The following is a 14,978-nucleotide window of genomic DNA, read 5'->3' as shown; positions in this document are numbered from 1 at the left end:
ACAACCTACCTCCTAGCCAGCCACCTCCTCATCGATCCTATAACAGTATGCATACATGTATCCTCCCGGGCCACCAAACACCACGACCTGCGGCGCCAACTCCGGGAGGGCACCCATCCTCCAAAAACCAGCAAACCTCGCGCGAGAAGAAAGCAGGAATCCCCATGCGGACTTACCTAGCTGACGACAGTCAAGACGATATTCTCTTCTTCGAAGAACACCTCGGCTTGGGACGGGGATCCCCTATGGTGGTGCTCCACTAGATGAGTGTGTACTGCAATCAGCCGGTCCTGGAGGAGTGTTGCCTCCGCAATCCCAAGCGCGTCGACGAGACAAGGATGAAGTTGACGGGTGTAAGCGTCCTTCGGGACCTGCTCGAGAATGCTTGTCGATGGTGAAATAACGGCGGTGGTATTGACCCTAGATGTAAGCGGGCCAGTGGAAGTGTTCGTCGACGATCTGATGCCGCTGATGGCTCACCAGGCTATAGATTCAGCATGATGTCTGTCTAAATTGGTCATACAGGGGCAAAACTTCATCAACCTAACATTCACCAACGGGCAAGAAACCCAACGGAAGCAAAATTGAGTGTCATGAAAAGAAGAATCAGTGTCCATCCAAGAAGGGCGACTTCCCCCTCCTTGAGACATCTTTTCCTTCATTTTTGTTCGTGCTATTCTCATCTATCTACACATGACTCTTTCAATCTTTCCATTCCCATTTCTTCATGCTGGAAAACCTCATGCTGTCGAAGCCAAAATGGCCAGCATGTCGTCCTTTCGCGTCCCAAGATATCCTGCGTCGACATCTCGGCCACCGCCTCATGTTCCTGATCCCCAGACTTTGGGATCCAATACGTACACAACATTCCACCTTTCATTCATTACAGCAAAAAACGTTTCCCAATCCCATCAGCTCTCATCTCGTTTCGTCTCGTCAGGACGCAAAAAACCACCAAAACCCATATGATATCTCTGAAGAACAATAAAACAGTAAACGATTCCCACACTTACCTCCATGCAACTTTTTCGCAATAGGAGATGAAGGGGAATGCAAACAAAACAACGACCCATAAAACGCCTCAAAAAAGCTGCAAGTCATACCCATCATCTCGTGGAGGAAGCCAACGCTGTGTGTCTATGTAGCAGAGCGAGAGTGCAAGAAGCAAGCGCCGTCAAAGGGCACCGAGAGCGATTGAATGCGGATCAGCGCTTGAACACACTGCTGAGCTTGCTTCCGCCGACACTGCTTCCCACGCTACTCGACACGCTGCTCATCTTCTCGCTGACCTTTTCGCCGAACCCACCCATCCACTTGGGCACCTTGAGACTCATGCGCACCTGGCCGTCAACAATCATGCTGACGACGTTGAGAACGGCAAACGTCGTAGAGCCGATGGCGCGGAAGAGAGCCAGAATCGCCACGGACCAGAGAATGAAGGCAAGGTAGTAGTTTTCACCAATGCCGCGTTCGCTATACGCCTCAGACACAGCCATGGCGAGAATGGCGTTGCAGATGAGCCAGGAGAGCACCATGTAGGTACGTACGCTCTTATAGTAGTCCTCCTGCAGCTGCGCCTCAGAGATGGCCGAAGGGAGCACCTCAACGCGATCGCGGAGGTTGCGGAGCGCCTCGTCGTAGCCAGAGTCGATGTCGAGTTGCTCAGATGGCATCTCAAGCTCGACGCTGTTGCCCTTTCCGATAGCGCCACCCAGATCAGTCTTCATAACATTATCTCCCTTAGTACCCCAGGTGACGTCGTGCGTGTTGCAGAAGGCGTACACTTGCAGAGTGCAAATGTAGGCCGGCAAAAGCATGAAGTACTGAGCCGCGCTGGTGAACAAGTGCCAGGGATCCAGGTATAGGAAAGACATGACGAAGTACAAGCCGACAGTCGAAAGAATCGAGACGATAAAGTTGGTGAAGACGTTTTCGCCCATGTGGATCTCGGGATTGTCCTTCTCCTTCAGCTGACGGATGACGATGTAGAAGGTTGCAAACGTCGTGTATATCATGATGATAGAGTACACGACGATACTGAAGAGGTACAATTTCTTTGCTCCCTGTGGCCGATTACCCAGCGAAAGGATGAATTGCGCGCAGATGAGCAAGACACAAGTGTATCGCAGGACCGTGAAGATGTATTGACCGATGTTGTGACCGAAGGGATCTACCAGGGGATCGCCTAGACCGCCTGCCACGAAGTAGAAGGTCAGGTAGAAGTTTGCCAGGGAGAAGTAGGTGAAGATGAGCTGGAGGAACTGGTAGACGAATTCGATGTGGAGGAGGATCTTGCGGGTGATGGTGTGGTCGGTGTACCAGATCTGCTTGAAGTGAACGAGCGAGTAGACGGCTGCGAAGAAAGCACCGTTCAGCCAACGACGTCGCTGCGAGATGAACTCAGGAACAGTATCTATGGGCCTGGTTAGTGGTTGTAAGCTTTGATGGGAGGATGTCTCTTACCTGGCACATCGGTTTCACCGTGACATCCCTTCACGTACTTCAAGACCCAGCTCTCGCCGCGCTTGGCGACAAGCTCCCAGCAGAGGATACGATCCTCAGCCAGGTACATGTTTGCCGTGAACACGTCTGCATGCTGACCGTGCAGTGTCTCTCCCTTGAAGTACTGACTGAGAGGGCCATGGCCCGTCTCGTCATTCTGCAGAGCGTGGTATCGGTAGGCACTAAGCGCACCTGGCAAGACGGTAATGTAGCCAAAGATGGATTCAAGAGGCTTGTCGAGGATGTTCGACATCTTGTACTCAAAGTTCTGGGAGGCAACCAGTGGGTTCAGGAGGTTCACTCCGAACTTGCCCTTCATGGCCTTGATCTCTCCACAGGCACCGGCAACGTTGGAGTCGTTGTCAAAAGCCTTCCAGAGGTGGTACAGAGATGTGCCGCCGGGTCTGGTTCCAACGTCAAGCAAGATGCACACGTTGGGGTTCAGGGCCTTGCCGAAAGCGTTGAAAAACCAGCGATGCGAGTTGAGCTTCCTCTGGTTCTTTTCCTTCAGACAGAAGATCAACTGGCAAGGAACAATGCCCTTCTCGGCACCCTTGAACTTGAGATCAGAGTCGAGCGAGACTTGTGTCGTGTACTCGTAGACGTGAGCCTGCACTGCCTTCTGGTTGACGTAGTTCTTGGCGATGCCGTGCTGGTAGACACCCATTGCCGCTAATGCGTCAAGCGTGCGAGGGTGAATCTTTTCTCTGCCGTCTGAAACGATGCAGACGACAATCTTTTGCCAACCATTGTCACCCCACGTGCGCGATTTCGAACGGGCGCAAAAGTGGGAGATATTCTTCATGACGGCGTACATGGTTCTCGTGAAGCCGAACTCGTCCTCGTTGTACATGGTGACGCAGATGAACAGCTCCGTCTCACGAGCGGTCTTGCCAATGGACTGGCGGAGCTTATATCCGCGTTCGACGAAGTCATCGGGGTCGCAGGTGACAGCTGTGTATCTCATGTGGGTGAACTCGACCTCGTCGCGACGGGGCAGGAAACTGTAAAGAATCGTGGGGATCTTGCACTCCAAGACCAGCTCTCCGTTGATAAGCTGGACCTCCTTTCTTGACATCTGTGGCGCGCGGACACCTCGGCGCTCTTGCATTCCATCCGGAGCCGGGCCGTAATGCTCCACCTTCTCATTGATGTCGGTCTCTGTGTCCTCCTCGCTGAGCGTAACTTGGTCATGAGACAGGTACGATTCTCTCATCGGCTGGCTCTCACTGATATCGGTCTCAGGGCCAAACACGTCGTCGTTGTCGTGGAGGGGGATTGAAACTGTGGCGTCGTCGGCAAAAGCAGTAGAGTTACGATTCGCACCAGTCGAGAACAGCGGCGCAGGCGGAAGTGGTCGTCGGGGGCTCCCGCCATATCTTGAGGACGGAGTTCCCGGTCTGGGGCTGCCATTGAGGTCTGAGGGCTCGTAGATTCCGGAGGCCGGGGGCCTTGTGAAATCCGACGAGAGGCGGGAAGGGCTGTAGGTCCTTGTCGGTGATTGACGTCCTGACTGGTATTCGTATGGGTAGTCGTCCTGATACTCCTGCTCATAGGTGCGCTCGTACTCGCGGGCGTAGTCGCGGCCTTGGAAGGGAACGTAGGTCGAGTCGGGCGGCGGCATGCTGGGAGGGTCTCGGATGGACGCGGAGCGATCGGACAAGATGGAGGACGCATAGGATCGTCGGCTGGATCGGGGCCTATTGGTGTCTTCATGTGAGCTTGTGCTTGTGCTATTGGTAGAGTCATCTGACAACGGAGGGACGGGGCAGCTAGCGGACTGGTGCAATTGACTCTTGCGCAGTGAAGGGCCCTCTGGTATGGTGGGGAGACTGTCCCGGATTTGCGATTCTCTGACAGAGCTAGGTCTGGTTCTCTTCTGCAACTTTACAGTAGAAGACCGCACCGGTATGCGAGAGTTGCGCTGCGCTTCCGCAATGTCTCCAACGCTCACGCCACTTGAGCGCGGTGTGTAGATGGGTGCCGGAGACAAGGGCGATGTTGGGTGACCTTCCTCTTGCTGCCTCAATGCGTCGAGGTGGTCTGGCGTAGAGATCACCGGGTCTGCAGCGTCCGACTTCTTCCTGCGCAGTGACAGAGGGCGCGGGAAGAGGCTGGGCGACGACTCAGGTGTCTTGTGAACCTGTCGAAGGCGAGGAATGGAGGACGCAGAAACAGGAGTAGTAGTAGAAGCATAATGAAAGGGTCGCGATGCGCCCTTGGCGCCGCTGACGGGAGTCGATGTCGACGTCGACTGCTGGGGCGCAATGGGTGTTACGTACGGTGCTCTGTCCATGATGGGCTCCTCCACTGAAGTCAGTAGTCGAATGGCGGCGGGATTGTTGGAGCGTCCCGTGGGGGTGTCGTCGTCGCGGTCGTCGTAGGGTGGGAGGCTGTAGTCGGGCGGTCGCGAGGGGGTATTTGGGTCCATGATGAGATGTTGTTTGCGCCGCCGGTTACCGGGACGAAACGGTTAGAGGAATGTTGGACTGTATTGTTGTTCGAGGGCCGGGTATCGTGGGAGTGTGTGTTCTTTGTCTGCAACGGGCCGGCGCCACGATGAGATTGTGTGCGCGAGGGATTGACGTAGCTCAGGTCGGCTTCGTGGCGTTGGTTTAACTCCTAGTGTATCGATGACTGGAATGGACGTCTAGGATATATGTAGGTGTCGAAACTCGACAAAGGGTAGCGCCGTTGGAAATTCTCAATGGGAACTCCAGACGACAAGGTTGGTGATGATGGTGCTAGAGACTAACTTTTTGGCAAAGTGGGATCTTGAGAGATGAGAAGGGAGCAATGTGCGAGAGAGCAGCAGCAGCAGCAGCAGCAAGGGAGGTAAAGCATCTGGGCAAGCTGCGGGAAGGAGGGTCAAGTGTTGGGGGGGGGGGGGGTTGGGGAGGCACAGGAAAAAACGTGGATGGGCAATCACTCTGCAACCTGCGCCTTTCTCTTTCTCACCTCAGTCTCCAACCTCAGTCTTTGCTCCCAGCGCATCCGCGAGTGTGTCGAGGGGCAACAGAGCGGATCGGGGACTTTGATCGCGTTGACGGGGCAACGGGCCATGGGTACATGGGATTCGTGTGGTGTCCCGGCTGCGAAAGGGGGGTCAGTGAGGTACAGCACATGGGGGCTGAGCCTGTTCGTGGCACCTTGTAGCGGTTAGCGGCTTCTTAGCGCCCCCGGGGCCCGCTGACCGTTCCTGAGCCCGTCGCCCGAAAGGGATTGATTACCTCAGGTACGGAGTACCGTGGTACCTAACCTATGGATACCTCGAGGTAGGTGGGAACCAAACAGTTTCGTCACTCACCTGAGGTGTGTACCTTGCACCATATGCACCTCATCACTCCGCCAAATGTGTCAACTCTCCCATGTGTCCGTACCCATGGGCACAATATGATGATGTGCAGCTCACCTCTGGGGTAAACAATCACCTACTTCTATATCCACCAAAAACCTTACTCTCCCATCTATCCGTACACAGTATTCTTTTCACACCCCCCAAAGAGCCCTCCACCGCTTCTCATCCGTCCTCAATGGCCCATCAAACCGCCCAAACCGCGCCGGCAACCCCTCATTAGCCTCGGGCAAACAGATCCACTCCCGCACGCAATCCGGCACCTCCTCCTTGATGTGACTGATACAGATCAACGACTGCTCCTCACTCAAACCCTTCACCCGCACCCGGCCCGCCTTGGCAAGCTCGCTGTCTACGATCTTCTCCCCGCTGTACGCCTTCTCTTCTCCTCTGGCGAGGAAAAGCATACACTTGTCCCTAACAGCATCATCCATACCACTGAAGGCCTCATCAAGTACCACCACGTCGGCATTCTTGATCACCGCGCGCAGAAGTAAGGCGATGCGCTGGGCGCTGAAGGAGAGGCCGCCAAAGAGGTAGTTATCTGACCAAGAGAGGTCACCCTCGCCATCACCCTCGCCATCACCCGTGACAGAAGAGGAGGCCTTTTGGTATCCCGGATTCAGCTCCGGCGCGAACCACTGCAACGTCGCCTCGACCTTTCCCCGTGTCTCTCCGTCGAGAACAGGAATGCCCTTGAACGTATCCGCCCACGCATTCTCCAACACCTGCCGAACAGTCAGGCCGCGGGGCATATGCTGATGAACTTCGGGACTCGAGTGTCCAATCCGTGACTGTATGTCCCAAAACGTAAGAGGTCGCTGCCCAGACCCGGGCTCGGGGATTCTGCTTCGGCCAAACAGCTTGATGGGGAGAGAGTACGTCTGCGGGTGATCGGAGCACAAGAGAGACACGACGGTCGTCTTGCCCGACCCGTTCGGACCGAACACGCCCCATCGCTCTCCTCTGCGGACAGTCCAGATCAACCCGTCCTTGGGCCCGGACGGCGTATCCTGAGACCAGTTGCCCAGCGCAATCTTGCTTCCGTACCGCACCTGACATCCATCCATCTCAATCAACGGCTCACCCACAGCCGCCTCCCCCGTAGTCGATAACGCCTCGGCAGGAGAACCAGACTCAACAGCGTGCAAATCCTTCTCCTTCGCCGACAAGAGCCCATCCCCCTCAACCCCCCTCGCCGTCAACACCCTCCCCATCTCCACAAGCGAATGCACAGGCAACTTCTCATCCTCCTTCAACCCACCCTTCCACACCCCCCTAACATACGTCCTCAACCCCTCCAACACCTCCTCCTTCGGCCCCATCGACCCAACCTGACAATCCCCGCGCAGATACACCAAATGCGTAATCCACTCCGGCACCGGATCCTGCGGCCTAGCACTCAACACCAGCCTCGGACTCGCCCGCTCCGCGATCCCCTCCAACACGGGACTCAACCCGGCCACCGTCGGCGGATCAAGCCCCATAAACGGCTCATCCAGCAACAGCACCTCCGGCGTCGCCAACAGCGCCCTCGCGATGCGCGCGCGCCGTCCCTGCCCGTTACTCAGGAACGCGACGGGTAAATCCAGCAGCGGCTCGAGCCTCAGATCCTTGACAACCCTCTCCATGAGCTCCCATGGCATCAGGTTCTCTTCTCCGGGGAGGGTATCCAGCGGATTCAGCTCCGTGTTGCCGAGTAAATAATTCCGCAGCGAAAAATCTGTATTCTCCCTCCTCGACTCGTACCGCGCGGCGAGGTACGCGCTCGTGGTATGCCCGCCGCCCAACCCACCGTCGCCGTCGAAGCCGACGTACTGAATCGCCCTATTCGCACTCCGCAGCCGCGGCGGGACGTTCTCGGTGGAGAGGTAAGGATACGTTCGCGTCGTGGGCGGGATCGCGAGGTGCTGGCCGCGGAGGACCTGTAGCAGCGTCGTCTTGCCCGAGAGCGAGGGGCCGACGATGCACCAGTGGCTCTTGTTTTCGCTGGTGGCGGTGGAGGAGGGCAGCTCGAGGTTCAGGTCGGTGAAGAGGGGCGGGTTCGGGTGCGTTGTGTGCGTGTTGGGGTGCCGCCGGTAGAAGGAGCCGTTGGCAATCCTTAGGATCGGGGGGAACGATTCGGTATCCGCATTGTGATTGTGTGTGTGTGTGTGTGTCCTTACTTCAATGTAAGAGAATGAGCGAGGGGGTTGAAGTATCCTCAACGCCAATTGACCACCGTTCCCTTCGTTATCGCGTCGTTTGCGTGGTAGGATGACTTCACATTGTGACTCCTTCCTTCTCCTCCCAAAAAGAAAAATCCGGGGCAGCTTTCCCCGGACTTTTTGGGTACGTAAAACCAGCTGCGATCTCGGTCTCGAAAGCTCGGCCGTCATCGCCCCACCCGATATATGGACCCGGGCCCCGGGGAGGGGAAAGAAAAGACCGACAGGGATCAGGTAAGCTATAGTGGAGGTTGGTGCTGCCGCGCCTGCTTTTCAGCCTGGAAGTCACGTGCGGCCTTCTCGCTGAGGTAATGGCGGGACTTGCCCGGCACGACTGGGGAGCCGTAGAGCTCCAGGCACATCACCGCAGCGCAAGCTCCCATAATCGTCACCCTCGTCCAGCTCCCATATCTATCAAACGATCCCAAACAACTTCCCTCTTCCCCAACCCACAGTCCATCCCGAACTGAACAGTCAAGATGTCGGTATGTCACCTCTAACCTCCAATCCACCTTTCCCCGATGCAGAATACTCCCTCCCCAGAAGCTAACAATCACCACTCCTCACAGATGCGAATCGTCCCCGCCGCAAACCAAGCCACAACCTTCGCCGCAGGCGCCAACGCCCCCTCGGCGCCCGGAGTCCATGACACCCTCCGCGCCGGCGTAGGCCAATCCGCCTACGACGCCAAAGACAACCTCGCCGCCTCCGCCCACCCGCTCGAGTCCCGTCTCAAGAACTGGGAAGCCACCCAGGAAAGCATGCGCATGGAGACGCTCCGCCGAACGTTCGGCCTCGCGGAGCCCATCCGTCGCCAGATGGAGCTCAAGATTACCCAAAACGGCGAGTGGCGGCCCCTTGCCCTCGGTGGGCAAAAGGCCTCCGTTCACGAGGAGATCCTCCGCGGCAAGGACTCGAGCGTCACGTGGGAGGACGTGTACTCGGGTGAGGAGAGCGTGGGCATCGTTGGTATGCACGACGAGATGGAGAGGAAGCTTAAGATCTGAGGGGGGAGCAGAAGATTTGAGGGAGGGGTAGAAATACCGAGAGAGCACCTGGGCTCCTGGAACCGGGGAATGGGACAGAAGGACCAGGATTGGAATTGTATTACTACGACATGCGTCATGGCTTTTGGACGGCGCGGCCATGGAGATGTCAAGGCCATAGAAGGGATTCATCGAATCGTCCAGGTTCAACGGGAAAGGTTTCGAACAGAATGCGTTCTACTATCCTATGGACAACACCCATAGACGAGGCGTGGAGAAAGAATCAACCAGAACAAATACACAAAGCTATGATACGCCGCTGTACTCCTAATGTCCCCTTATTGTTTTCGCTCTTTGTAATACGCTCGATAGATGTCGGGGTGGCCTCCAGGGAGAGACCCACGAGACATGAGAAAAAACAAGGCCCAAAGCAACACCGTAACCGAAGGCCTCACCAGGCCGACCAGCCCATCCATTCTGGGCACTTCTGGAATTGCATGCATTGTCGAAACCATGACCCCGGCAAGGCCCCTACCTCTTTGTATCGTGTGCCGTACCATGCAAGGCTCTCAAGCCAGGTCGACCCGATAAAGCCCTTTCTCGCCTGCTCTTCTTCCATGCATGTCATTCTCCCTACTAGAAAGGAATGGCTGTTGTTCGGCGGGGAAGGTGTAGAAGGAAAGGAGTGATGATCGCAGAAGAAAAAAGGCCCGGATCTTGGGACCGCTCGATCATAAGATGACACAGCATCCGCCGCCACCTTCTCGGTTGCGGCCGCCGCCAGAGGTTGACTTATTGCCTCCCTTAGGTTCTTCTTCCTCAACGATATCGGCTGGCCGGACAGTCATGTGCACAACGTTGGCCGCCTCTGCACTGAAGTGGTATTCTAGAATCATGTTAGAACGATCAAGCAAAATGTCGCTGCCAGGGAAAAACCTACGTTTCAGTTGGTCCTTATCATCCAGCAGCTTTCCGAAATGAATCAAACGTATACTGCTGGGGCTCGCAGGCTTGGCATCCCATTCTTCACGCCACTCCCTGAGGATGAGTTCCTTCAAGGTATAGACACTGATAGTAAAAGGGTCCTTCTTTCCAGCCTCGGTCAATCCAGGGACATTGACATTCCTCTTCGTCAGGTACTTTTCGTCCAATTTGTAAGGGTGTCTTGCACCGGTAGTGAGCAACAGCGTAATGTTGCAAACCGGGCCATCTGCTGGACAGCTGCTGACGGGTTGGACATCATCGACTGAAGGGCCGATAGCCATGGAGTCATCCTGGGTCTTGGCCGCTGGCGACGAAACCGAATCCTTCTCTTTTCCTTTGGTTGACGGCTCGATTGAATCGTCGGCATCGCCCACGGCGGAATTGCTCGCTTCAGGCTGTGTTGACGCCGCAGCGCCGGGAGTCTTGTTTGATGAAGTGGTCGTGGGCCTCGTTGTGTCTGCGGCGGCGACGTCGGCTTCCGTCGACGAGGATTGAGGGAGGGTCTTCATTGGGATGGTATCCTTTGGCGCCGACGGAGAATCCTTGGGTGGTTGACCGACGGTGGTGTTGGCGTCGGCGGGTTTGGTGTCGGCCATTGCAGATCACAGGCAAGAGCAACGGCAGCGTCGAGCCTCAGGGCGCGCGGGCTCGTGAAGAGTGGAATTGAGATCGAATCGAATACAGTAGCTCAATGCATGCGGCAGTTTGCGAGAAGGTTGAGGATATTTCGACGAGTGGGCTCTCAGTGTTTCGCGGAAGAGAATCGGGGGGGTGGAATGAATTGCAGTCGTCGGGTGAGACGGTCAGACGCAGAGGCACAGCGACGCAAAGACGCCAGTCGGGATGGTACCAGTTGGCGTGGGTAGCGAGGCCGGTGTTGTGGCAGTTGCCAGGATTTGGGGGGGGGGGGGGGGGGGGGTCGTTCAGGATGTTGGACGGGAACGCTGAAGGCGGAAGCGGGTGGTAAAGGCGGGTGATCAGTGCATCCAAAGCGTGTGGGCGCCGACCAGTCCAACCAGCGAGGTGGGAAAAAGGAAGGAAGGATAAAATGGAGACCCGGGGCCGAGAGTTGGAGAAGGAGAAGGAGAAGGAGGACCCGTGGACCTGACGGGGAGTGTCGAATGGGGAGATGGCTTGGCGGAACTTGGAAGGCGTGGCTCGTGGGCCGTGGGCCGTGGGCGTTGTCTCTCTTTCCACCTGCACTCCAGCTCTACAAGCACTGAGGTGGGCTCGGCTCGACAGGCTGGGGATGATGCTTTGCTGAGGTCGGGCGGGTGGACTACCTAGTAATCCAATCTAGGCTAGGCAAGGTAGGTTGAGTGGACAGGCTGGGCTGGATGGCTCGGCAATGATTCCGTTCTAAGTTTTGCTGGAGGCGAAAGAGTCGCGGAGTGTGCCAGGTACGTGTACGAATACTTTGTATCCGTAGGTTGAAATAATTTGGCAGCTGGTAGATAGATGATTGTGTACGTACCTCAGGTAGGTCGGTTAGGTAAGGTACCTCAGGTGAGAGCGGTGCTTCGCTGCCGAAGCGGCGTTTGGTCGTCTCCTGCCTCGATGCTTACCCTCACGTTGTTGTTCCAGGCACGGAAGTACCTCGAGGACCAATATGTTAAGGTGACCAGGCAGGGTGGTGCTGTAACGATATACCCGGCAATCACGTCGTCTCCCGTCGAATTTCCGAGCGGTCGGTATTAGTCGAGTCGTGCAGGCTGTTTCGTCAATCAGGCCCTCCTTGACAAAGCAGCGGCGGCGGATACCGGCAGCAGAGGGCAAGGCCGATCAAGGGTCGAGGATGTTGTGGAGGGCGAGTGAAAGAGTGTTCGGGTATCACAAGCTTTCTCTCTCTCTCCCTTCCTCTCAGTCATCAAGTCCCAGTTACTGTCCCGGCCGTAATCCTTGATGTGTGAGGTTGCTTCTCGGTATTAGCTAAGGTACTCAATAGTCAGAGAGCAAGAAACGGTCCGAAGTACCTTGGTACCTAGGTAGGAGGGCATCTACCTCAAATCGAGACAAAGCGACAAGCAGCAGCAGCAACAACTGCTCATTCAACTTATTGACCGGAACTGCAATCACCAGGAATGGCGAGTTTCTCGTTCGACGAGCGCGGAGCAAACGGCGTGGTCGCTGTATTTTCCCTCTTGATCTTCCTTAATTACTACCTACTCTCTCGGCTCTCTGCTTTTGTTGTTGCAGGGTTGACTGATGACTTCTTTCCCCTGACAGAGATACTTGCCGCGAAGTACATTCCTTCCTGTGGGAAAACAATGCGAGTGCCTGCCTACCTGCCTGAGATTGTCGGGGAGGCGCAGGTTTGAAGAGAAGGAGGGAATTGCCGGTTCACAAATAAGGCAAGTGCGAATACACCCACAGCCCAGGAAGGAGTAACCGTGAAGCTTGGAGGGGAAAGAATCACTCTCTCCAGGTCTGACCTTCCTCCCCGTCTTCTTTCCCAATCCCTCAAGATCCTCAACTCCAGCGTTTCTCTACCTACCTAATCCCTCTCCCCCTTCGTTACTTTGCCCTTGCGCCGTTCTTCCCCATCTGATCGCATGCTTCTCGCAGTCAAAGAATCCGAGTGCGCACCAATCGATAATACGTCGATACGGATGGATACCAACTATTCCAAGTATTTCCACGCCTGTTGGACTCGGTCAAGGCTAGCGTCCCAGCTGCACTCGCTAACTCGACCGCGGCGTCCACGGATGCCCTCCCCCGCCATCACCGCTCCAGAAGACAGGACGCTATTATCTCGCAATGTGACACACTTCCAACCGCACGCACCGTTCTCATTCCTTCCGTCTCCAGATCTGGGCGTCTCGCGGGGGAAACGGGAACGGGAGCGAGGGAATGGAAAGGATCAAATGGCACACACGCCGTGACGAGCAAGCGCACGCAGACGCCGCCTGTCAAATCCTCAACAGTCAGTGACACTGCCATTAATCGAGACCAACCACCTAGCATCCGCACCACCTACCTGTGCAAGTTACAGCACTCATTCAATCCGCCTGCAGCCAGGCGCCTCGTCAGTCGGTCGAGTCTGTGTCGGTTCCGATACGTACCCATCGATAGACTACCCTCACCGGTTCCTTTCTTTACAGGGACAAGCCAGTCTGCGGCCCCACCACGGCGCCCCATCTCTGGGCATCCGAAATCCCCTCCTTTTCCTCGCCTCAAGCGCGGGATAAGAAGATAGACGTGCAATGTTTCAGCGGCACTCCATACGTGTGTGGGAAACAGATCCTTCTGGGGGTACGGCAGGCAACAAAAAATGCGGCTGGTTTGGATACGAGCTCGCAGCATTACAAGAGCTTCGTCACCGCTTGGTCTTTTCCGCACTCTCAGCCTCTCGGGGACCATCAGATCAGTGTGTGAGGGTGTTATGTTGATGTTTCTGAAGATGGGATAAGACTGTCAGGAACCCGAAACTCTCCTCAGGCTTATTTTGCCGTCGCCCCATGGCCTTATTTTGCCCGTCGCCCCATGGCCTTATTTGACACCAATGCAACACGCAGGCACAGAGGGAACCAATGTAGTGCACGCACATACTCAAAACCCAAAAGGTGTAGAGAGGAAGCATTCGAAGACTAGCGATGCAGAGCACAAGCTTTCCATGCTTTGGCCTGTCATCTTTCGAGCTGGTGCTCTGCGACATACAGACGAAGTGCGAGGTTCTCGTTGCGCATCTGCCAGGGCGGGGAGAATCATCTACCTATGCCAGGCTGACATGACCACACACAAACAAACTATGGACAAACAACAACGCGGGTAGAATAATAATCGCAAAATGGACGCCGGCCGCATCCAGCCTCCCCAAGCTTTTCTGACCAGATCGGAGGCGTTGTCCTCGGGCGACTAGATCCATCCACGGCTCCAGCGGAAAGGTCGCCCGGGAACCCCAACCAATTCCTTAGAGTATAGGACACTGTCGACGATGGCCAGCCATGGCCCACCGAGGGCAGCCCGAATCTCCTTCTCCTTTGGGTCGCAATTGACGTCTGTTCAACACGATTGTTGAAGTCCTTCATCGGGGGAACCGGAAACGGTGCAGTACCTAGACGAGTTACTATTGACTGGGGTGTCTCTCATCCTGTTTTCTTGTCCCGACAACTCGGAAAATGGAAGAGCACGAAGAAGAAAAAGAGGAAGAAGCAATATCTGACCACCATCGTTTGTAAGCGATACATTCGTCGACCCGGGATTCACGATCTCTGTCCGGGCAGAAATCGCGGGGTGACATAAGAAACAATGAAGACCCCACCTGATTGCGCCTGTCCAAAAGCTGTACACCAAGATACAGCCCCAACAGACCGGCATTGCGCCCAAGTCTCAGTTGATTGTCGACCACACCGTGGCAAACAAGAGAGCAAGCTGATCACTTACCGACCGTGCCGGCCTTCCCTTCCCTAAGACACACACGGGAATCAAGACCACGGCACCAACCCAAAGCCGGAGCCGGACTTGGTATGCTCCGCCACGCTCCGTGGCTTCTACTGCTCCCCTTTCACCCTTGCGAAGGACCTATAACTTGCGTGCTTGCCTACATATTCGTAGTACGGTAGCTTATCCCATCGGCCCGTCCATTCCTCACAGAACCCAAGGCTCCGGCCGACCCCTTAGACTTCCCGTCGGGACCGCTGCTAAGCAAGATCTGAGGTGCGCCCGCATTGCACTGCTTGGTCTCGTCTTTGTCTGAACCTTCCAATGGCTTTTTTGGGATTGCCTCTCAAGCCTGTCGGTTCTAAAGTCGAATCGTACATGCACCGAAGAACCTATTGGATAGGAGAGATGGTGAAGAATATGATCTGCAGCTTCTCTGGATTCTATGGTTTGTTCTTTTTCAATCCACACGTTGACAGAAATGAAGCCTTTGCAGCCTCAGGTAGATAGATGTTCATTCGTATTAGGTGGTACCGGTATTCACAAAAAATGAGCAGTGTTCGC

At 55.6% G+C, this 14,978-nt stretch overlaps 5 protein-coding genes across 5 annotated transcripts; 1 reads left to right on the top strand and 4 right to left on the bottom strand.

Annotated features, from left to right (window-relative positions):
* Positions 1-1,087: 1,087 nt before the first annotated feature.
* On the bottom strand, positions 1,088-5,089 carry BDP81DRAFT_123134 (chitin synthase). The gene is made up of 3 exons (XM_060581628.1): positions 4,785-5,089; positions 2,464-4,202; positions 1,088-2,413 (listed from the first exon to the last, which is right to left on the bottom strand). Exons 1-3 carry the CDS (start codon positions 4,931-4,933, stop codon positions 1,206-1,208), a joined length of 3,096 nt encoding a protein of 1,031 aa, XP_060449408.1. The 5' UTR covers positions 4,934-5,089; the 3' UTR covers positions 1,088-1,205.
* A 565-nt stretch (positions 5,090-5,654) lies between these two features.
* On the bottom strand, positions 5,655-8,447 carry BDP81DRAFT_478411 (ABC transporter; the record flags this gene model as incomplete). Its single annotated transcript, XM_060594855.1, has 2 exons — positions 5,655-7,957; positions 8,386-8,447. The coding sequence occupies 2 exons, from the start codon at positions 8,445-8,447 to the stop codon at positions 5,992-5,994; spliced, it is 2,028 nt and encodes a 675-aa protein (XP_060449407.1). The 3' UTR covers positions 5,655-5,991.
* A 96-nt stretch (positions 8,448-8,543) lies between these two features.
* On the top strand, positions 8,544-9,071 carry BDP81DRAFT_390146 (proteasome maturation factor UMP1; the record flags this gene model as incomplete). Its single annotated transcript, XM_060587366.1, has 2 exons — positions 8,544-8,549; positions 8,634-9,071. 2 exons carry the CDS (start codon positions 8,544-8,546, stop codon positions 9,069-9,071), a joined length of 444 nt encoding a protein of 147 aa, XP_060449406.1.
* A 710-nt stretch (positions 9,072-9,781) lies between these two features.
* Positions 9,782-10,630, bottom strand: BDP81DRAFT_390145 (ubiquitin-related domain-containing protein; the record flags this gene model as incomplete). Its single annotated transcript, XM_060587365.1, has 2 exons — positions 9,782-9,936; positions 9,991-10,630. The coding sequence occupies 2 exons, from the start codon at positions 10,628-10,630 to the stop codon at positions 9,782-9,784; spliced, it is 795 nt and encodes a 264-aa protein (XP_060449405.1).
* A 3,357-nt stretch (positions 10,631-13,987) lies between these two features.
* BDP81DRAFT_123053 (uncharacterized protein) lies at positions 13,988-14,545 on the bottom strand. The gene has a single exon (XM_060581626.1). The coding sequence runs from the start codon at positions 14,349-14,351 to the stop codon at positions 14,037-14,039; it is 315 nt and encodes a 104-aa protein (XP_060449404.1). The 5' UTR covers positions 14,352-14,545; the 3' UTR covers positions 13,988-14,036.
* Between the last annotated feature and the right edge of the window lie 433 nt (positions 14,546-14,978).

This window comes from Colletotrichum phormii (genome assembly GCF_030913505.1).
Source record: "Colletotrichum phormii strain CBS 102054 chromosome Unknown BDP81scaffold_3, whole genome shotgun sequence".
Lineage (NCBI taxonomy): Eukaryota > Fungi > Ascomycota > Sordariomycetes > Glomerellales > Glomerellaceae > Colletotrichum > Colletotrichum phormii.
This window is presented reverse-complemented; position numbering and strand designations above follow the sequence as displayed.